We start from the raw sequence: 22,774 nt of genomic DNA, 5'->3' as shown, positions 1-22,774 counted from the left end.
TACGATCAATTCAATTGAAATATATTAATTTGAAAAAATATAAATCAATTATTTTTTTATAATATTAGTTACAGAAAATATGTTTATCAATTAATATATTTTCAAAAAAGAATATATATCTTAAATATTTAATTTAATGTCATTTATAAAGTTTCTTATTTGTCTAGTATAAATTTTAAATAATTTATTTTTATTTTAAAAAATTATTATAATTTTATGATTGCAATTGTGCATCCAAACAGAACATGTGTAATTACACCAATTCCAATTACCAGGTGACTTTCCAAACAGACCCTTAAGCAATCAATGATAAAAGTGACGATACATGTAGATATTAGTAGGACAACTTTGAGCTACACTAATTTGAATTATATAAGGAAAAAATAATTATTTATTAGAATTTTTTATGTGAATAACTTGAATGCAAGATTTATAATTAAATATAGAAAAATGTTATTCATCACATAGATTAATATTTCAATAATATCCTATTAAAGTTAAAAGAAAATATGTTTCTATTTTAAGTTTAAAAAGAGTATTCATAAGAAGCCTACAGAGTTAGAAGTACTTTTTAATAATGAAAAAGTTTGTTTCGATAGTGATACTAGAACATCTTTTATTCATAGACACAAATTGACATGTCTATCAAATCAAGAACAAATAGATCTTATAATATATAAACGTGATTTTTAATTTGAGTTTAATTGATATTCATGTCTTCTAACTTAGAATGTGTACGAATATAGATTCTTAAATTCGTATAAAATTAAACAAGTAGACATACATGTTCAATGTAACATAAACAAATCAATTCGAGTGTATTCATGCAAATTGACACGTAAAGCGCATGTTTCGACAAGTTTAAATATACATTTAAAATTGGAGAATATAAAAATAGTTGAACCCGATATATAACAAATCAATTGGAATATTATTTACTAAGTTTCCAATATCAATATTTGTTTTTATAAAATTTATATATAATCACCTTATAAAATGGTCAAATTATATAAATATTTTACACCATCCTTACGTGATTTTCAAAATTTCCCATATTATTGGAGGAGAGGGAATATATCCATTCGAAAAAAGAGGTAAAAACACAGCAAAATCCAAAAGTTCAAAGGTAACCGGAAAAGGCACCGGCGCCGTCGCTACGGTTGCCGGATTCTTCGCCTGAATTTAGTAACCGTAGGAGTAAAAGCATTTTCATCTCTCTCTCTTCAACTCCGTTTTTTTCTCTCTCTAAAAAAGTTATCAATTCTCTTTCTTCCGAATATTCTGTCTGCAAAAGAATTATCAGATTTTCTGCAATCAATTCTCAAAAGCCTCAAAAAAGTTACAGAGAGAGAAAGAGAAAGGGGAAAACCAAACGTTGCAGCCCATTACTGCAATTATTCCCTTCCCTTTTCTCTCTCTCTTTTTATATTTGCCAGCTCGTTTCTCCTTTTCTGTTGTACCCTTTTGTTTTCTGTATCTCAAAACGTTCAAAGAGAGATCTCCAGAGGTGCGTTTTGACCACATTTTTGATGAATTCTTATGGATCTCAATTTTAATTTGATTTTCTTATAGAATTAGTCGTTTTTGATATCTGCACATTTTTTTTGGGATAATATTGGTTTTGTTTTTGTTAATTCAATGAATGATGATCTGGGTTGTTCGTTAATTTACGTTTAAGTTATCAATTGGTTATTTATTTTTTATGTAGTTTTGAGGTTTTGTTGTGGTTTTAGAGTTTAATTTTGGATGTGGGATGATTGGTTAGCTAAACGTACCATGCAGCTGTGGTAATTAGGTAAGCTCATTGTAGATTATTAGTTGTTGGATGTACATTTTAGGTGAGAAAGATATGGTTTTGCAGCTTTTGCTTACTATGAGTTCTAATGCAGATATAGAATATGGATAATATGTTTGAAATTGGTTCTTGTTTTTTAATGCCAGTTTTGAGGTTTTCTTGTGGTTTTAGAGTCTAATTTTGGATGTGGGATGATTGATTAGCTAAAATGTACCATGCAGCTGTGGAAATTGGGTAATCTCATTGTAGATCATTAGTTGTTGGATGTAGTTTTTAGGTGAGAAAGATATGGTTTTGTAGTTTTTGCTTACTATGAGTTCTAATGCAGATATGTTTAGAAGCATAGAATATTATTAGTTACTTGCCCTGCTTGAACCCGTTGTCTGAGAAGAGAGACTTATATGGTGTTATTAGGTGCTGAAAATGAGGATTTGTTTTGATTGCTATCAAGTTTTATTGGAATTCAATTAGTTTATTCAAGGAAGTTTAAAGTAAAGTCCTTTTCTGGGTTTATCAGCTGCCCCTTGGCAGGAGACATGGATGATACACCTTCTAATATGTTCTACCTATTCTGATGTGGGCTCTTTTCCTCTTGTAAGCAATGGAAGTATTATATGGAGGAAATAGATTTGTGGATCCTGCCCTTGGGAAAATATACCTACGAGTTGATGATAAGTGACCGAATCTTGGTGTCGTCAACTCTGCAGTAATAAGTTGCAGAACGCAATTGCCAATGTTTCTCAAAGTAATGAAAGTTTGTTGCATCTTATCATCCAAGGTACTAGATGTTTCATCTATAGGAATGTTTCACCAAATGGCATTGCTTAAACTAGAACCGAGGTCTCATTATGGTGGGAGGATGCAAGAGTGGAACTTTTTAGCATTCACTGTGGAGTATTTCATATAGCTTTTTGTCAATTTATTGGTCGCAATCTGAGGCCTGTCTTCACAACAAATTGAAGAAATTAATAATGAAAGGGGCAGCATCCTTATAATTGATGGTCATTCGCAGATGACAAGTGTAGTCAGTAAGGGGCAGCATTGATTTTGGGATAAATTACAGAATTGAGCTCCTAGAAGTTTGATTTTAGAAAAACTACTGTTGTCCTCTTGATACCAGGGTGACAGATTGACCTGCGTAGACATAATAGCAAATACATAAAAGGAGACAGTTAACATGAATAATCTCTATCAAGGCCAAAAATTACAGATGCCTACTAGTCACATGATTCATTGGAAGTATTGAGTCTCCACTCTCCATCATCAGGAAGAAGCAGTACAACAACTAACTTACCTGCAAAAAAGAAAGAAGCAATTTACTTAAAACAAGGCTGTATATCATGTGCAGTTACTAACTGAAGACACAGAAATGAGAAGCCTATTAAGCTTCATTAATAATAAGGTGTATCACAGGAAGCTACTTCACTGTTTCTTTTTAGTTCTCTGAATCAGTTTGTTAAAGAAAGGTTCGCAAAGGAAGTTACTTTTTTCTCAGGCTTATTTACCTTTTGTATGCGCGTTGTGTGACAGGGGGTTGGGGGAAGCTTTGTGCATGCACACACCCAAAACATAGATAAATACCTCAAGGTTTGTAATCTAGAGCCCTTCTCTTGAAAATATGTCGGGGACTGACCAGCTGCGGAGCAGAATAATTCCACTTATGCACTAAAGATGACTTAGGGCATTCTGAAGAATAAAAATGTATATCAGATTGCATACCAAATTATACTAAAAACAACCAGATTTCTAGATAGGTGTCGTAGTCTTGCATCTTTATTAAAGGAGATTCATTTTTCCTACTAGACTAGGCTTACTGAACAGTAGATGCGGTGAGTTGGCCTGCGGCCAAGCTCTCCCCACCTGCATATACAGGTGGTTAATTAAACTTACCACCTTACACATCTTCAATGTTATAGGCTATTGTTGAATTGATTGAGATAATGAAGCTTGAACTTTGAGAACCTTTTTTGAAGTAAGGGTTTAGAACAAGTGTAAGTAAGACGAGATATATAGACCACAAGTTTAACCTCATAAGAAGAATGGAGGTGAGATTACATAGGAATGTGGTGCTTAAATGTAGAGAATTCACTAATTTAAGCTTAGCGTTAAAGAGACGGCGTAAGATATGAAGATATAACACATAGAATAAAAAAGAAGGCTGAAATGAAGGAGCATTACGTGAGTGTTATGCTATAAGAAGATACTTATTCAGGTGAATAAATTTTATAGAATGGTGCAAGGCCTACAATGTAATGTGGAGGCCATCATATCGGGAAGATAAGTGTCATAAAAATGCAAATATCAAGACCAATTTGTGGTTATACAAGATTAGAGAAGATCAGAAATGTAATATTTGATGGAAGGTACAAGCAATACACAAAGGATAAAGGAGATAAGGTCGCCTGAGATGGTTTGACCATGTGCTACGTAGAACTTCAAATGCACCGGTCATTAACTGTGTCTCTATGATGACCGGAAGTGTGTTAAAAGGGGAAGAAGTATACCTAGGATCATGTGAAAGGAAGTTGTCTAAAAGGACCTATGATCTTTGGAAATCTATGTGGACCTATAAAAGAATAGAACACAATAGAAGAAAATGATTCATATATGCAACACAAAGTAGTGTTGATAAAGCCTTAGTCATGTTGGTACACTTGGATTAGGTCTAGTATTTTTGGGGATCTTTTTGTGTGCTTAGAGAGTTATATGTTAGTAGAACATGTAGAGAGTTCTCAGTGTTAACGCACCCCTAATCTGTCTTAAGAGTTAAACTTATTGAGAATTGAAACGAAACATGACCAAATGGAGCGAAATGGATATCAAGGATTCATATGGCCAACTCGAACTAGTTGTGATTGGTAGCTTTGAAAGTGAGTAGTATGAAGAGACGTTGGGAACATGAATAAGCTATATCAAGGCTGCAGATGTTTCATCTTGTGATGATTCACTTGTCTAATTGCTTGTGTAAATTTGAATGAAGATTATATTTATTGTTATTGCTGTTACGATTGGTAGCTTTGAAAATGAGTTGTATGAAGAGAAGTTGGGAACTGGAATAAGCTATATCATGGTTTCAGATGTTTCCTTTTGTGAAGATTCACTTGTCTAATTGTCTGTTTATATTTGAATGAAGATTATATTTATTGCATGTGCTATTAAATGAAGTTCTTAATTTGTTGCTGGGATGATAATGGTCATGTCCATTTTGTCTGTGCAGTTGGTGTTCAGAATATCGGAATAGCTGAAGTCGGGTGCTTCAACAATCTAGTTTCTTTTTCTTCCTTGAAAGAGATAACGGGGAAGATTTTGCATCATGTCTAACTCTGTTAATGCCTTAGAACCTGCATTTCAGGGTGCGGGTCAGAGAATGTATCCTTTGCTGCAAATGTGATCCCTGACTGATTACATGGAACAAAGTTGAAAAGGGTATTAATGATAAATAAATAGAAAAAAAGAAAAAGTTGAAATGAGTATTGATCAGTTTTAACACCACTGAATTTTTCTCAGCACCCTGCTTCTATAAAGGGTAAGCGGGGGCTTAAAAAAAATAAAAACAAAAAAGAGTAGGCTGGGTTTTTGTGGTAAATATTCTGGACATTCTTGGCGATCCTCAGTGAATATTACCTTTACTTATCCAAAAAATAACATAGAATAGCAATCTCTGGACATCTTCAGTGTGTTCATTATTATTTTTTTGAGGACAAGTTAGAAGTACCGTTAAACGAGGCACCAAGGGGTTGCCAAAACCCTGTCACGAATTGAAAGACTAAAAACAATGGGTGCACAACAGAAGTTATCTCACTAGATAAAGAGAAAGGACAACATATCCTATGCTCTAACATATTATATATTTCCCTAGATGCAAACAGTGCCGTCATGTGCTGCTAGAAATTGCTCCTTGCCTGCAAAAAATATTCTTTAAGGAAATCTATGAGCCTATTTAATATCATATCTTCCCCTTGAAATTTCATCCGGGAAAATCCATCTTTTCTCAATAATGTTTTTTGTCATTTGATCTAAGAGCATTCCATTTACCTCTTGTTCTCCTCCATGAGGAAAAACCAAAGGGAACATTTTGTGACCATTTCCAAAGTAGTTGTGTGTATATGTTCATTATTTCCACTGCCAAACATAGCTGCAAGAACTTTAACTTGATGTTTGAACTTATTATGTCAATAATGAGGCCTGTTGGGACTTTTCAAACTTTAAACTTAACTCTATCTAGAGGGACCGAAATTTGGAGAATTGAGGATTTCCAACCAGTTCCATTGCCAAAGTCCGAATGTGGTAAATTCTACTCGGGTGATTCTTACATCATCTTGCAGGTTCGTGGACGCGAATGTCTTTGGCTTTACATGTACTCCTTTATCTTGGCAGAAAAGTGTCATTCATGCCTAGTATTATTGAATTGTATTGACATAATCCTACTAGTCAGGTTCATCTGTATAATATAATACCACAAAATCACATGTTCATCTATAATTGCAGACAACTTCTGGCAAGGGAGGTTCTTATATATATGATATACACTTCTGGCTTGGAAAGGATACTAGTCAGGTGTGAAATCGATCTCCATTCTTAGCAGCTATTTAACCAGATTTATATTTTTCTTTTCCATTTGCTAAAATTTGGATGCTATGTCAGGATGAAGCTGGAACTGCAGCTATCAAAACTGTTGAGCTTGATGCGATTCTTGGAGGGCGAGCAGTACAGCATAGGGAAATCCAAGGTCATGAATCGGACAAATTTTTATCATTCTTTAAGCCATGCATTATACCATTGGAAGGTGGTATTGCATCTGGATTCAAGAAACCAGAAGAGGAAGAATTTGAAACAAGGTTGTATGTCTGCAAGGGCAAACGAGTTGTCAGGATGAAGCAGGTATAGAAGCATATAAAACTTACTGATGAGCTCATTTAGAACATGCAATCACGTTCAATTTTGGTTGAAGATTACATATTTAAGCATGAATATGTATCAGGTCCCATTTTCCCGGTCCTCTCTAAATCATGATGATGTGTTCATTCTGGACTCTAAAGACAAGATATATCAGTTCAATGGTGCAAATTCCAATATCCAGGAGAGGGCCAAAGCATTAGAAGTTATTCAGTTCTTGAAGGACAAGTATCACGAGGGGACATGTGATGTTGCAATTGTTGGTAAGTACAAGGCTTGAAAAATTCATAGATAAGTGGTGAGCAAGTAATATCTATTTGTTATACTCCTTCTATCCCGGTTTAATTGTCCTAGTTTGAACTTATTGTTGAAATTCCTTATTAAGCCTTCAAATTTGCTTTGTCTATTTTGTTCTTTTGCAACTAAAACATGTATATTTGGCGAATTTCTATCTTACACTTCCTAGTATAATTTTTTTAGCATTAGAAATTATGGGTCAAATTATTATCAAGCTTGGTATATTTGACTGTGTTAAAGCAGGACATTTAGATTGGGTGTTCCTGAATATTATGCATGTCTTGCATGAATATTTCTTCTTCTTAGAGTTATGTGAGTCAGCTATAATAAGGAATAAAGAAGTTCCACACATAGAGCAGATTTTACTAACTAAGACAGGGAACAAACTCTTTTAAAAGCTTATAATTTCAAGGGAAGGTTCTATTTGAATTGGTGTCATCACCTACACAGTTCAATTATTTCGACAGAATTAATATGGATCTGTTTTTGATATGTATGCTATGTTTCGGTTCTAATGAAGAACTTCAGACCTTTTCTTTATTCTATTAATATTTCGTGGTATTCATGTGGGAGTGCTCCTTATTTCTATTGCATACACCAGATGATGGGAATTTACAAGCTGAGACGGATTCCGGTTCCTTCTGGGTGCTCTTTGGTGGCTTTGCTCCAATTGGCAAAAAGGTTGCTAGTGAAGATGATATAGTTCCAGAGAAGACACCTGCTAAACTTTATAGGTATTGTTGAATCCTGCTGTCCTATACTTGACTTTAAGGTAGTTATGTAATCATTACTCCATCAACTTAACCCAATTTATATTCACCAGCTTTTGTTCCTTAAATGATTCATAACTGCTTTAGAATAACCTTTGTGTCAAATTAAATAGGAGTCTCGTTTATAGAATTGCTATGGTTGGATTAGAATTGCTATAGTTATGTAATCATACTCCATCAACTTAACCCAATTTATATTCACCAGCTTTTGTTCCTTAAGTGATTCATAACTGCTTTAGAATAACCTTTGTGTCAAATTAAATAGGAGTCTCGTTTATAGAATTTTTTTTTTTTTTTTGATTTGCACCGGGTGTCCGAGTCTCTTTGAGCCCCGACTAATCCCGGGGGTGCACAGGCCCTCGGCAAGGAGTTTCCCGCAAGTGCACAACGGTTAATTCAGGTTTTACCCAGTCCGATGGCCCTCAGAAATTGTTTGCACCTAGTGGGTTTCGAACTTGAGACCTTGAAAGGGAGCAAACCCCAAGGCTCAAGTCAATTGCCAGCAGGCCAACCCCTGAGGGTTCGTTTATAGAATTGCTATGGTTGGATTAAGAATGTTCCAGTTCATTCGGGATTTTTTTTGTTTTTGTTTGCAGTAAGTGGTTACTTTTTTAAAATGTCAAAAGGTAAACCTTTGACATTACATGTTGTGGTGGGAGGGTCACATAATTGGGGATCTAAGTGAGAATTACAATGGTTGGGAATTGGGAAATGGCAAATGGAGTAAATAACGACACTAGGAGCAATCAAAGAAATGAAGGATATGTTTTCATCAGTGTAGAATATGTGTATCTTATTCTGTGAGGTGAATATCTTGCTGCTATGTTCGTTTTACTGGAGTCGGTACTTGTTTTATCTCTCTTAATTTTACTTGGTTTGGAGGTGCAACTTAGCCAGTGGCTTCTATTGCCCAGATGAAAAAGTATCCCTATCTTAAAATTGTTTGAGTGCTAGATCCAATAATTAACACATTTAACTGAAGCATAATGTAAATTGAACTTAAGTTTGACACTTCATATAATATAAAATAATTGAAACATCCTTGGTTGACCAATTACTATTGGATGGTATTTCTTTCCACTAAAAATGATCTTTATACTTGAATTATTCTAGTTAAATCTTAAAATTTTTGGCATATTTATGTTGATTGCATCCCTAGTGCTTGCTGCTTTCTCATCTAGAAGTTTGAAATCAACCTTTTGCTGGTGTTAGTGCTAAAGTTGAACTTTTCCCTCTCTTTGTAGCATTACTGATGGTCAAGTCAGTCCTGTGGATGGTGAACTTCCAAAATCCAGCTTAGAAAACAATAAATGCTATCTTTTGGATTGTGGTGCTGAGGTATTTGTTTGGGTTGGCCGTGTAACTCAACTGGAAGAGAGGAAAGCTACCACTCAAGCTGCAGAGGTAAATATTAGCTCTAAACTCCAGAGAGTTCTTTTATGGTGAAATTTCTCATAACTAATTGACTAAATATATCCACAGGAATTTCTTTCCAGTCAAAATAGACCCAAGTCAACACATGTAACCCGACTTATTCAAGGCAATGAAACATATTCATTCAAGTCCAACTTTGACTCTTGGCCATCAGGGTCTGCACCGGCTGCTGAGGAGGGAAGAGGAAAAGTAGCAGGTAGATTAGTTTGAATGTTGTAGAATTGATATTTTGTTTCTTGGAAGCAGTTTTATGTTTTTGTTGTTGTTGCATTTATACAGCTTTGCTGAAGCAACAAGGGATTGGTGTTAAAGGTGCTAGCAAAAGTGCTCCTGTAAACGAGGAAGTCCCTCCGTTGCTTGAAGGGGGTGGAAAAATAGAGGTCTGATCATCACTATGAAATCCTTTTGATTATAATTTGTCTGCTGATATTGTCGCTAAAAAATTATGATTTTACTAGGTTTGGCGTATCAATGGTAATGCAAAGACCCCAGTCACCGGAGATGATATTGGTAAATTTCACTGTGGAGATTGCTATATCGTTCTTTACACTTACCACCACAGTGACAGGAAAGAAGATTATTATCTATGCTGGTGGATTGGAAAGGATAGCGTTGAGGTAATATAGATTGTCCTTGCAATAAAAGGGTCTCCACATTTTTTCCTGTTATTAATAATTCATTATATATGACATTTTCTTTCACAAGTAATTCAACTAACATGCCATTTTAGACATCAGGGTGGAAATTCATCTCTTATATTTTATTTTTAATTATATCTAAAAAAAATCATATGTTGGTAAATAGTGAAAAATAACAAATGTTCACACACCCTTGTTATTTTCATGTTTTTGAATCGGATCTATTTGGACGACCTTGTAAAATTCTTTTCCCTACTCCTCTGTAGATGCGAAAAAAGGAAACGGAAGTGAAAATGTATTGCCATCATATAAAAGTTTCATCTTTTGTAAATTAGCTTCATATATTTAAACTTAATATGGATATGACCTCATTGGACTAGCACACTGATTTAGAAAATAAAATTCTGTTGAAATGTCTAGTATAATAGTTAAAAATTGAGATGCATAAAATTTAGAATGTCAGGTACGAAAGATAAGTAGTATAGTGCTATAGTAGTACTTATGTTAGTTTGAATGTTCGGAGTTTGATAAACTTTTCCTGTTAGGGAAATCAGCAAATGTAAATTAGAAGGGATTAAAAAAGAAAGTAAAGTTGGGATTGATGGACTAACTATTTCTGCATTGTAGTCCTTTCTACTTTATGTCATGTATATGATAAATTTGAAGGCCTTATCCAGTCCATTGTACGTTATGGATTCAGGAGGACCAAAACATGGCTGCTAAATTGGCTAGTACAATGTGCAATTCACTTAAAGGGAGACCAGTGCTGGTATTACTTCTTGACACCTCTTTTCTCGCTAGAAAACTGAGTGAGGTTTTAGTATGACGTGTAACATCATCCAGGGTCGCATATATCAAGGGAAAGAACCACCACAATTTGTTGCAATCTTCCAGCCCTTGTTGGTCCTTAAGGTACCTCTTATGCAGTGTAATTCAGGTTACTTCTTTAGAATGTAATTTGCCATATTTATTTAATAACCATAATGAATTTCTATCAATTTTTTCAGGGTGGATTAAGCTCTGGCTATAAAAATTATATTGCTGACAAAGGCCTGAATGATGAAACCTACACTGCTGATTCCGTGGCACTTATTCAAGTATCTGGAACTTCTGTGCATAACAACAAAGCAGTTCAAGTTGATGCTGTATGCAATCCTTCTAAATTTCTTCTCTTTTTGGGCTGCTATGCTATTTGCTGTTCTTGTCTATGCTTCTCTGTTGCATGCACTGGTTTTCTGAGTTTTGAAGAAAGAAAGGACCTGGCTGCTCATATCATTCTTAAATGGAAATTTTTATTGGATTTCTTGTGATTTGCTAGATTACCGAATATCAGTACATCACTGGCCATAGGAGAGGCATATCATGTTGTCCATGCAACTTGATTGGCCTTGTGTATGACTCAGTTTTCTTGTGCTTCCAAGTTAAACTTGTAACAGAGCTCAAATGCCATATCTTGTAAATTTTGCATCGTCCTGATGCTGTTATTAATACCACTTATCTTATCAAAAAAACCTTGTAACAGTAATTATGGGCTATGGCCACAAGTTATAATGTACTCTGTTGTAAACTTATCAAAGTAAATCTAAAACCTTGATTACTTATCTCTTTTTTTTGTTTCTAAACTTTGTCAGGTGGCAGCTTCACTGAACTCTAATGAGTGTTTTCTTCTGCAATCTGGCTCATCAGTATTTAGTTGGCATGGAAACCAGAGTACCTATGAGCAGCAGCAATTAGCAGCAACTCTTGCAGAATTCTTGAAGGTGAGAACTTCTCTTGAATTTGAGAATGTGTTTTTCTTTTTCATTGGTCTTTTCAACTTAGAAGGGCCTGATCTTTTATATTCTTTTGCACAAGTTGATTGCCTACTCTAAGGGAAAGGGTGAATCATTTTATCCTTCCTTGACGAAAACTGTTAAGAATGTGTGACATGGATTGTAATCAAAATGTGTTTTTTCATTGTTCTTTTTCAAATTGAAAGGGCATGACCTCATTGATAAAAACAAATAAAGGACCTGGTCTTTCAAATTTCAATTACTCATTTACAAGATGGTTACCTCTAAACGAAAGGGGTGTCCCTTATACTTCCTTGGTAAAAACTGTTAGGAATTTGTGATATAGATATTAATTGTTTTTGAGGAAGTGTTTAAACGGTCTAATGATGATTTTCTTTTGTCAAGATCTAGCTTTTACTATGTTAAGTGTTTTTGAAAATCTGATTATTCATTTTTAAATGGGATATGTGCTTCTTTTTCTGTTTTGCCTGATGGATGATGCATTCAGTATTTTGTGAGAAACCTTGTTTTTTAGTCATGATAAGAAAAAAAATCTCATGATAAGATGTTACTGTGTTATGTGAAATATGATTTCTGTTGAACACATTGAAGAAAGTACATTAATTATTTTAAGAATCTAATTCGATCAAATTGTGGTAACCAGGTTGTGGTACAAGTGTTTTGAGGACCCAAATAACTCCTTTCAATACAACCTATTTTTATATAGCTAGCGTGGCAGTGAAATATAGTCCTACTATACTTGGACTATTTTCCAAATAAACAGCAGTGTACCTTTGAAATGATCGATTGCACGAACACCTCTGCTCTCTTAAACTATTGCTTTCTATTTTTTGTTTGTAATGAGTTAAGTGAAGTAATCAAGAAAAAGCAAAGCCTTATAATGAGTATGCTGATATTGCATGCCAAAAAGGCTAACATCATTTTTGTGGGAACAAAACCCTGAAATTTCCGTTGGAATCTGATTCTGATGTACGAGTAGGAAGTCAAGTCTATATGGTTTTGTAGCTTGTGATAATCTAGAGAAGCTTTGTTCTTATGTTGTGCTCCTTAATAGACAATACATACTTCACATGCATATTTTCATCTCTTGCAAAATGATCAATAAGATATCTACAGCTGACATATATCTTGTTTGTCTGATTTTGCAATTCGTTTGGTGTTTTCAACTCAGCCTGGAGTGACTGTGAAACACACTAAAGAAGGAACAGAGAGCTCATCTTTCTGGTTTGCTGTGGGAGGAAAACAAAGCTACACCAGCAAAAAAGTAGCCCCAGAGGTCACCAGAGACCCCCACTTGTTTGTGTATTCCATTAATAAAGGTGTATCCCTGATCTCTTAATTTCATTAGCTACTTTCTTTGCGAATAAGGTGTTTTAACTTTGTTAGATTATGTCCCCCCCCTCCCCCTCCCTCTTTTTTTTGGGTGGGTGGGTGGGTGGGGGGAATAAATAAGAAGTGATATGTGCTAACTATTTTTCTACAATTTTCATGCGAACTTGTGGATATCCAGGAAAATTTGAGGTAAGGTCCTAGAGTACATAATTTGAGCTTTTTAATACATGAACTTCTTGTATATCTGGTTAATCTTTGCTTTACTCTTTTGATAGATTGAAGAAATCTACAACTTCTCTCAAGATGATTTATTGACCGAGGATGTTTTATTACTTGATACACATGCTGAAGTGTTTGTTTGGGTTGGTCAGTCGTCAGATCCCAAAGAAAAGCAAAGTTCTTTTGAAATTGGACAGGTACGGTATCATAGAGATCGTTGCCTATATATAAGTGTGTTTCTGTTCTTAATTATGTTTCACTAACCATTGAAGTCCCACAGAAATACATAGAGATGGCTGCATGTTTGGAAGGGCTGTCTCCTAATGTTCCATTGTATAAAGTCACGGAAGGAAATGAGCCTTGCTTCTTTACAACATTTTTCTCCTGGGATCCTGCAAAAGCTATTGTACGTGACAACTTTCTTTCGCTTATCGAGTTCTGATACTCATTTCTATGTAGTTTGATATGAAATTCACGGGGAGTGTACTTTCACATTGATCTTCTTTAAAGCTTTTTAATAAACTTTTGGAGGGTGGATGGAACTTGAAAAATGGTACAAGCAAGTACATAGCATAAACTAGAGAAAATCGAAGTTGGAAGATGTTAGCATAAACCACCAGAGACATTGCCAAACGTGTAATAAACAAAACATTGTTATTGAGAAAAGAGAAAGTGTTGAGACTTAGTATATGTAGTAAATTGCTACTGGTATACAGGGACTAGAAAGAGATGTAATCATTTACATACAAAAGGAATTTGTTGTAGAAACATAGGAAGAAATTTGCTGTAGCAGTATAGTTAAAGGGAAAATCCAATTTGTGTGGATACCTGACATAATAAGGAGAACCATTTTTCCAAATTTAGCATAGATGTAATCATAGGTAGAGGTAAGGTCTGCATACATCTTACCTTCCCTTCCCCAGACTCTACTTGTGAGATTAGGCTGGGTATATTGTTGTTGATGTTAACGTGTCTGTCTTTGAGTCCTCATTACTGAGAAAACTTCTGAATTGATTGCGGGCGTCCATTTTAAACAGGCACACGGAAACTCATTCCAGAAGAAGGTTATGCTACTCTTTGGAGTTGGTCATGCTTCAGAGGTAACTAGATTTCATAAAAGCAAGATGTATCTCTGCATAAATTGTTGTACTTCTGTGCAAATTTTTACCATTATATTTGCTTCAAATCATCCAAGTCCACTAGTCAACATTCTCTAATTAACACTAGTATTTTTTGGGGGACCAACATATTGTCATTTTATTATGCTTCTTCCAACTTAAGCTGTCCATACTAGAACCATATTCAAGGAAGTTAGTCACTTTTTCAACTTGTATTCCTAGTTCACTGCCCAAGCTTCATATTCTGTCTCTTGTTCTATTTAGGATAATGTTAGAACTGTACTATCAGGGTTATAAGTTGTGAAAAAATTGATTCTGTTACGACTTATGACCAACCTAATTTGTGAAATGTAATATATTATTTATCCAAAGTCTACCATGCATGTAATAGATCTTTTCCTCTATCTTTCAGAAACAGCCAAGGTCCAATGGTACAAATCATGGTGGGTCAACCCAAAGAGCTTCTGCTTTGGCTGCTTTAAACTCTGCATTTAATTCCCCATCTCCAGCAAAATCTGCTTCTTCACCAAGGTCAGGGAGAAGTCCTGGTTCACAAAGAGCAGCTGCAATAGCTGCTTTATCTTCTGTTCTCAGTGCTGAAAAGAAGCAGTCACCCGAGGGCAGCTCTCCACTCCGATTAAGTAGAACTTCATCAGTAGATCCTATTCCCCTTGGTATAAAAATATTTTTTTCTCTTCCATTGTACTGTTATTTCCAGATCCTTCTCTTCCTATAGATTGTGTGTTGTGAATCCTCCTCTAGTGCTTTGTCAAGACATGTTCTGTTAACTTTTAAGTGCTTCCTTCTCTATATTTTTGTATTTCAGACAAGACGTTTCTAAGCTTTAGAGTCATTGGTATTGCAGTGTGTACACATGCATGTGTATACGTATTCATAGTTATCTTTATTTGTTGATCACAAGTATTACCATAAGAGCAGTTACAGATTATTGATGGAGAGCATTGCTCGCCTAGAATCCTTAGACATTTCAACTTCTAAGCTGACCAGTTTTACTTAATTTGTCTTTAATTGGGTAAGTATGATATACATGGAGGATTTTTTTTCCTTTGATTTAATTTTTTTGCACAAACAGGGAATGGAGTTTCTACTACTGAGGTTTTAGGTTCTAAAGAAGTTCCAGAATTCAAGGAGACCGAGACAGTTGAGCATGCAGAGGCTGATGGGGAAGACATAGGACCGAAGCCAGAACCAGAACAGGAGGAAACTGACAGTGATGGTAGTCAGATTACATATAGCTACGAACGGCTGAAGGCTAAATCTAAAAATCCTGTCACCCGGATTGATTTCAAAAGGAGAGAGGTTCGTACTTGAGTGTTGTTTAAATCCTAAATTTTGAATTTCTGATGAAAGTGAGTTCCTTTTTCTTATTTTTATTGATGGACTCTCAGGCTTATCTCTCTGACGAGGAATTCCAGTCCATACTGAAAATGACAAAAGAATCTTTCTATAAGTTGCCTAAATGGAAGCAAGATATCCACAAGAAGAAAGTTGATCTCTTCTAAAATCTGAATCGAAACAAAGGTGGTGTCCCCTGTGTTCTCAATATTGCAGTTCATTGTTTCACACAGTTTCTTGATAAAGCTACCTACTTTTACGGGTACATATTGCCATGATTGGTGTTTTGCATTTTGCTGTCTGCTTCTATGGACCCAAGGTTTTTGTGATCTTGGTTTTTTTTCCTTCAATTTGTGATGCCTGCTTGAAGAGTGATAATTTTTTTAGGTCTCTCTTATACTGCTGCGTTATCAGTACAATGTCAAGTCTAGTTGAAAATCAGCAGTCAGGTCAATTCTTTCATTCCTCCTTATGTATCTTAGTTCTGATGTATCATTTATTTGTTAACTGAAGGGGTGTGTACAGACTTTATATTATATTATAACTGATGCAGTAGCCATTTGCTTCTGTGTTTGTTGAAGTTTCATTATTCACTCAAGAAGCAGAGATGCTTACTAGTTTTTCCAAAATTATTGCTTGCAAAGTGTAGCAAGTAAAGTTATTTTGACCTGAAATATGGGTCTTTTCTATAACTGTGTAGATTCATTGATGATTAGGGGTTTGTTGAGCTACTTATTAGTGTTAAACTAGCGAGTTAACTTCTGATATACTCACTCAACTAATAGTTATTATCTCAAAAATTCACTTTCTTTTGTTGAAAAAAGTCAAGAAAGTGATTTTCTGAGACAACTATTAGTTGAGTGATCGTTTGAAAAATTGACCATCAAACTGCAATATTTTGTTAGTTGAAATGAAATCATCAAGAATATGATATTCACTTCTTCTGTACAATACAAAGCAATGTCATTCAATTTTCCAATATTTGGTTAATCTGAATGCTAAAAAAAACATTTTAAAAAGATATCTCCCACCAGAAAAGAGAAAAAAAAGGAAGAAAAGTCATTGCTAAAGCTGGCACATCACTCGACTCACTTCGGTTCTAAAGAATTTCTTCTTAGGAGTTTGTCTCAGCAATAGAAAACGAAAGTTTAGCTCGTTATAGAACTTGACCAAATATTTCATACACGAGATATCAACAGTTTACTTAATATGAACCCAAGAGATTATCCATCTAACGCTTACAAGTACTCAAAAATATCAAAGTTGAGAACACCAATACAGAGATGTGAATTGCTTGGCCAATCAATGAGAAGATGGAGCACGTGTTAGCTTAATTATTACTCAAGTCACTTTCACTTTTATTTAGTAGTATAGTTTCAATGTATTCATGTTGCATAATCATCTCGTATTCGGATTTTGCTGCTCTGATTAATACAAATTCACATCACTTAATTCTTAAAGAAGGAATGCTCTTGTAAAAATGTATCCACACCCGATATTTATGCCAAGATTAAGAATATAAGACATTTATCTTTTTATACATATATTTATTATCTAACCAAGGGTTAAGTGATGTATACTTTCACCTTAATAATAATTGCTACGGTTAAATTATCTGATTTGATATAAACATATACGAGTTTTTTCACTCGCAATGCAAATCTAAGATCTCTAAGAAAGAGCGAAGATTTCTCACTGACATTTGAAATGTATGTGAACCAAAAACACGTCCATTTACTTGGTGAAGGGGGCTTGAACAAATAGCAAATTGGATGAGATTACATCCCCCTTTTATTTCAAAATTGAAACTTTGCCCCACCAATTATGGGCTAAATAACAAACTTGTCCCCAAAATAGCCAATGTAGGCCCCATTAAGTCCTCCATACCCAATGGGCTGTGGTCCGACCCAAATTGACCAAAAAAAGAAAACACACAGTGGCTCACCTTCAATTTACACACACTCAAAAAATAAAAATTTGGACTTCGTTCTTAAAAATCCCATTAACAAAGGTCCAGTTAGGTTTTATCGGGTTCAAGCCCAATTCTCTCTTTCTCTTTCTTCTACCGAAACCCTAGATCTGGTTCGCCGGCGGAGGCCCAAAAACGCCGTTGACCCAGATTCCGATTTACTCAAACCGGAGCTTTTCACGATCTGGGTTTTGCTCAATTTCGAGGTTTTGGTATTTGGCTAGGTATAGTACCATTTTTTATCTCCTCCGTTTTTTTCGATTTTAATTTATATGTGGATTTATTTAATTTTTTGTGTGTGATTAGTGTAAAGTTTGTTCTTTTGTATCTCTAAAATGAATGATTTCCCCCTCTTGTTAGTATTTTGTGTATATTTTCTCTGTTCATTTGCATATCTGATGAACTTCCTTGTTGTTTGTTCAAAAGTTAGCTTTTTTAGAGTTTAATTGAAATTTCTGTGTATTTATAAGAAATGTTTTTGGATTATTTTTTTGGTAACTTCTTGTTGTGGGCTTGAAGGTGAATTGAATCATGAATATGTTTTTTTGATTTTCTGGGTGTGTTTGTTTTATAGATCTATTGTTAGTAAGGGTGTTTGATCTGGGCTTTTTTAGATTTATTTTATGTGTGAGCCCATGTTTGATCCATTTTACCTAAGTAGATGTTCGTTTGACTTGTTTGTTCTTAGCCCATGCTTTGTGAAATGTCCATTTGACCCTCACTTCTTTTTGTAATAAAATGCTGACCATTGAGTTTCCTTAGTATCGAAATTCGGGCTGAGTTGGGCCAGGCCTTGATTGAATTCGGGCCGAGTTGGAACAGTCCTTGTAGCTATGAGTGAACTATTTTTCATGCATTTGGTTTGCTAAAGCTTGGGGCTTTCTGATGCTATCCTGTTGCCTGTGACCACTAGAACCTCCTCATGCACTTAGGGGTCGTTTGGTTTAGCGCCATGTTATGCAGAGGTTAGTAATGCAAGAAAGACTGTCCCCTCTGCTCTTCCGGGAAAAGTTGCTTCCTTTTTTCGGGGACTTTTCCGCAACTCCTTATCACTATTTCGCTTTCTATAAAGCATAGTGTCAGTCTCCCTTACTTTATAGGGTAGGAGAAGGTATCTAGGATTTTGGTTTTTAGTGTCGGGGGATCACTTCCTCTTCCGGGCCGTAGTGTAAGGATTAGTAATACAAGATCGTTTTTTCTGTTGGATGTTTTGATTTTGATGTATTCAAAATTACTCCTCTGTCTAATTTATGTTAGTTTCTTTTTAGTTTCTCTCAAAAAGAATGACATATTACTGTGGTGATTTATAGCCAAAGAAGTTTTTTCTGCTCATTTTAGACCACGAGTTTCAAAAGCTTCTTTCTTTTTTAAACCACCCCTCACTTAAATTGGATGGAGGGAATAATATACAATTATTTTTATTTTTTTTTTGAATTTGAAATAATATACAATGTATAATCAAAATGTTTACTTTTTAAAGAAAAGATAAAGTTTGTTTGTGATGAGAGACACATAAAATAATACACAGATTCCTCATAATATATGTGCATTATTTATGAGGAAAGGAAGCAGTAACTGAACATTGTACTAATAATGATTGATTTTTACCAATCATTTTATAATAATAATACTTGATTTTATGTGAAGATTAGATCTCCTCATCAGTCCAACCAAATGATCCCTTAATGCATTATGTTAATTCATTCAGTTTCTTTCTTCTTTATTTTTTTGTTATTCATCATCAAAAAGCAGGTATTTTTTACATTTATTTTACTATTTTTGATCTTCATGAGGGGTTTCTAGAATTTTGACTGTAAAATTTGATTACGTTTTCTAGTACTTTGTAGTATATGCTATCGGTTTGTTCTGACAGCGTCTTCTTTCTTATGCTTTACTTCCATGTCTTCTTATATGACCCATAGATAGTTCCTTGTTGATATTCAGTAATCAACCATTCTGCTAACAGCTGACAAAAGAATTGAGTTTTCTTGAAAATTATAACAAATAATAATACCTAAATCTGAGTTTTCTTTTAGATATACATTGTTATTTGTTGTTTTTATTGTACTTTGACTATCATATTATTTTGTTGTAGTTGCTGTCCTATTTCAATCTATTGTTTTGTTACTGTATGCTATTTCTTCGTACTTTTATTACTTCTTTTTCTGACTGCTTTGGACTACTATTCCCTTGAGCCGAGGGTCTATCAAAAATAGCCTCTCTGCCTGTGAGGTAGGGGTAAGGTCTATGTACACTCTACCTTCCCTGGTCCCCACTTTGTGAGATTATACTGGGTATGTTGTCGTTGTATATACAGTGTTACTTTGAAGCTTATTATTTATTTTTTGCGTCTCATCTTCTTTGAACACATTTGTCATTACTAATATTTTCTTTTTCTTGTTCTTCTTTTGATCAGTATATTATACAGATATTTGAGAGTGTATTGCTGCTCTTAGGATGGCAACCCCAGAAACACCTGTTACTCCGGCAACTCCCACCGAAAACCATGAGATGGTCCATGAACATGAGATGATACCTGAACATGAGATGGGCCATGAACATGAGATGGGCCATGAACATGATATGAGCCATGAACTTGATATGGGCCATGAACATGAGATGATGCATGAACATGAGATGATGCAGGAACATGAGATGGTTGAACACGAGATAGTGCTTGGCAATGAGATGGTCCCGGGCAATGGAATGGTTCAGGACTATGAGATGATTCCAGGAAATGAGATGGTTCTTGCAGAGCCACAACCCAACAATGTTGTAACACCAGAAACTCAACCTGGTAAGCATAGGAAAAAGAAATCGATAGTTTGGGAGCACTTCACCATTGAAAATGTTGCTGTTGGGACTAGAAGGGCACAATGTAAGAAGTGCAAGCAATCGTTTGCATATAGTACAGGGTCAAAAGTAGCAGGAACTAGTCATCTGAAGCGCCATATTGCCAAAGGATCATGTCCAGTAGTCCTGCGTAATCAGCAGAATGATCAATTGACCCCATATAGTGCTCCTCCTAAGATGACTGGATATGGGGGTAGTAATGGTGCACCTAAAAGACGTTATCGAACTGCTTCTACTCCTTACGTTGCTTTTGATCCAGACCGGTGCCGCCAGGAAATCTCTAAGATGATTATCATGCATGACTATCCCCTTCACATGGTTGAGCATCCAGGCTTTCTTACTTTTGTTCAGAATCTTCAGCCTCGTTTTGATATGGTGAGTTTCAACACTGTGCAAGGAGATTGTGTGGCAACTTACCTTAGAGAAAAGCAAGCCATCCAGAAGGTGATTGAGGGAGTGCCTGGGTGGATCTGCTTAACACTAGATATGTGGTCCTCCCACCACACTGTGGGCTATGTATTCATAACTGGGCAGTATGTTGACAGTGAGTGGAAAATTCATAGGAAAATACTCAATGTCATCATGGAACCATATCCAGATTCTGAGATGGCTTTCAGCCATGCTGTTGCGGCTTGCCTTTCTGACTGGAGTATGGAGGGGAAGTTATTTTCTGTCACTATTAATCAACCACTGGGTGATGCTGCTATTGATAATCTTAGAGCTTTACTCTCTGTGAAGAACCCACTTGTGCTTAACGGTCAATTATTGGTTGGAAATTGTCTTGCTCGAACTTTAAGCAGCATTGCCCAAGATGCGTTTAAAGCTGTGCAAGGAACTGTCAAAAAAGTTAGAGATAGTGTCAAGTATGTGAAAACATCGGAATCTCATGAGGAAAAGTTTATTGAGCTCAAACAGCAGCTTCAGGTGCCTAGCACAAAGATGCTGACCCTTGATGACCGAACTCAATGGAACACAACATATGAGATGTTGTTGGCTGCAACGGAGTTGAAGGAAGTATTTTCATGCTTGGATGCATTAGATCCTGATTTCAAAGATGCCCCATCATTGGAAGACTGGAAGCAAGTTGAGACTCTGTGCACTTACTTGAAAATCTTCTTTGACACTGCCAATCTCCTGACTGCACCAACAATTCCAACAACCAACACATTCTTCCATGAAGCGTGGAAGATTCAATTGGAATTGGCTCGTGCTGCAGCAAGTGAAGACCCATTCACCAGCAGACTTACCAAAATGATGCAAGAGATGTTTGATAATTATTGGAAGAGCTGTTGCATAATGTTGGCTATTGCCGTAGTAATGGATCCACGCTTCAAAATGAAACTTGTTGAGTTCAGTTTTTCCAAAATATATGGGGAAGAAGCAGCCGCCTACGTGAAGACTGTTGAGGAGGGAATCCATGAGCTCTTCAATGAATATGTGTCTCTTCCTCTACCTCTAACACCAACTTATGTTGAAGAAGTAAATGGCAGTGCTATGAGGCAGGAGGATGGCCAAGGCTTCGATGCCTCTTGTAATGGGCTTGGTCTTACTGATTTTGACGTCTACATTATGGAGACTTCGAGCCAGCAGTCAAGGTCAGAACTTGATCAATATCTGGAAGAGTCCTTGCTGCCTCGTGTTCACGAGTTTGATGTGGTGGGTTGGTGGAAGCTTAACAGAATGAAGTACCCAACTTTGTCAAAAATGGCTCGTGATATCTTGTCAGTTCCTGTTTCAACAGTAACTGCTGATTCTATATTTAGCACGGTTAGCAAAGAGATGGATCATTACAGGTGTTCCTTGCGACCTGAGACCGTGGAGGCCCTCATCTGTGCCAAGGACTGGCTTCAGAATGCATCTATAGACACTTCACCTGTACCAATAAAAATGGAAGTTCCGATTTAGGTCTCGGTTATGTGAAATACTCGTCTAGAATAGCTCTATTAGCCTGATTATTGATGTTTTCTTTAAGACTATTAACATTTTGTCTTCTTCGTGTCGTCTGAGAATCAACTTTCTTGTATCATAATTTGGTACCTCTAGTCTTACTGGAGAGTTTAGTCCCCATTTTCAGTCTCTTTATTTACTCATTGATGTTTGAATGCATGAAAACAGCTTACTGGTGCATGATATGGATATGTTGGTATAGTTATGCTGCTCAAATGACTTGTTGTTTTGCTTTCATTATTCTGTTTGTATCTTCTTTTCTGGTCTCCCTGCAATCGTACGATTGGAGTTTGGAGAGGGTAGGATGTATTAAGATATGATTGTAGTTTGGAGAGGGTAGGATGTATTAAGATCTTA

At 35.6% G+C, this 22,774-nt stretch overlaps 2 protein-coding genes across 2 annotated transcripts; both read left to right on the top strand.

Moving 5' to 3' along the window:
* The first annotated feature begins 1,205 nt into the window (after nucleotides 1-1,205).
* LOC125864842 (villin-2-like) lies at nucleotides 1,206-16,228 on the top strand. The gene is made up of 23 exons (XM_049544928.1): nucleotides 1,206-1,507; nucleotides 5,013-5,164; nucleotides 6,021-6,120; nucleotides 6,284-6,352; nucleotides 6,440-6,676; nucleotides 6,777-6,954; nucleotides 7,590-7,722; nucleotides 9,003-9,162; nucleotides 9,241-9,388; nucleotides 9,472-9,572; nucleotides 9,651-9,809; nucleotides 10,531-10,599; nucleotides 10,674-10,742; nucleotides 10,838-10,975; nucleotides 11,462-11,590; nucleotides 12,795-12,942; nucleotides 13,134-13,144; nucleotides 13,231-13,371; nucleotides 13,455-13,580; nucleotides 14,212-14,274; nucleotides 14,705-14,966; nucleotides 15,386-15,612; nucleotides 15,702-16,228. Exons 2-23 carry the CDS (start codon nucleotides 5,109-5,111, stop codon nucleotides 15,813-15,815), a joined length of 2,838 nt encoding a protein of 945 aa, XP_049400885.1. The 5' UTR covers nucleotides 1,206-1,507; nucleotides 5,013-5,108; the 3' UTR covers nucleotides 15,816-16,228.
* A 1,400-nt stretch (nucleotides 16,229-17,628) lies between these two features.
* LOC125864892 (zinc finger BED domain-containing protein DAYSLEEPER-like) lies at nucleotides 17,629-22,573 on the top strand. Its single transcript, XM_049544988.1, has 2 exons — nucleotides 17,629-17,841; nucleotides 20,046-22,573. The coding sequence occupies exon 2, from the start codon at nucleotides 20,075-20,077 to the stop codon at nucleotides 22,373-22,375; it is 2,301 nt and encodes a 766-aa protein (XP_049400945.1). The 5' UTR covers nucleotides 17,629-17,841; nucleotides 20,046-20,074; the 3' UTR covers nucleotides 22,376-22,573.
* Nucleotides 22,574-22,774: the final 201 nt, after the last annotated feature.

Source organism: Solanum stenotomum, chromosome 5, assembly GCF_019186545.1.
Source record: "Solanum stenotomum isolate F172 chromosome 5, ASM1918654v1, whole genome shotgun sequence".
NCBI lineage: Eukaryota > Viridiplantae > Streptophyta > Magnoliopsida > Solanales > Solanaceae > Solanum > Solanum stenotomum.
This window is presented reverse-complemented; position numbering and strand designations above follow the sequence as displayed.

Excerpts from the sequence above, each read along its gene's own strand:
- LOC125864842 (XM_049544928.1), top strand. The coding sequence starts at position 5,109 with ATGTCTAACTCTGTTAATGCCTTAGAACCTGCATTTCAGGGTGCGGGT. Across the intron at positions 6,353-6,439 it reads TTGGAAAGGATACTAGTCAG|GATGAAGCTGGAACTGCAGC; the intron begins GTGTGAAATCGA and ends ATGCTATGTCAG. Across the intron at positions 9,573-9,650 it reads AAGGGGGTGGAAAAATAGAG|GTTTGGCGTATCAATGGTAA; the intron begins GTCTGATCATCA and ends TGATTTTACTAG.
- LOC125864892 (XM_049544988.1), top strand. The coding sequence starts at position 20,075 with ATGGCAACCCCAGAAACACCTGTTACTCCGGCAACTCCCACCGAAAAC.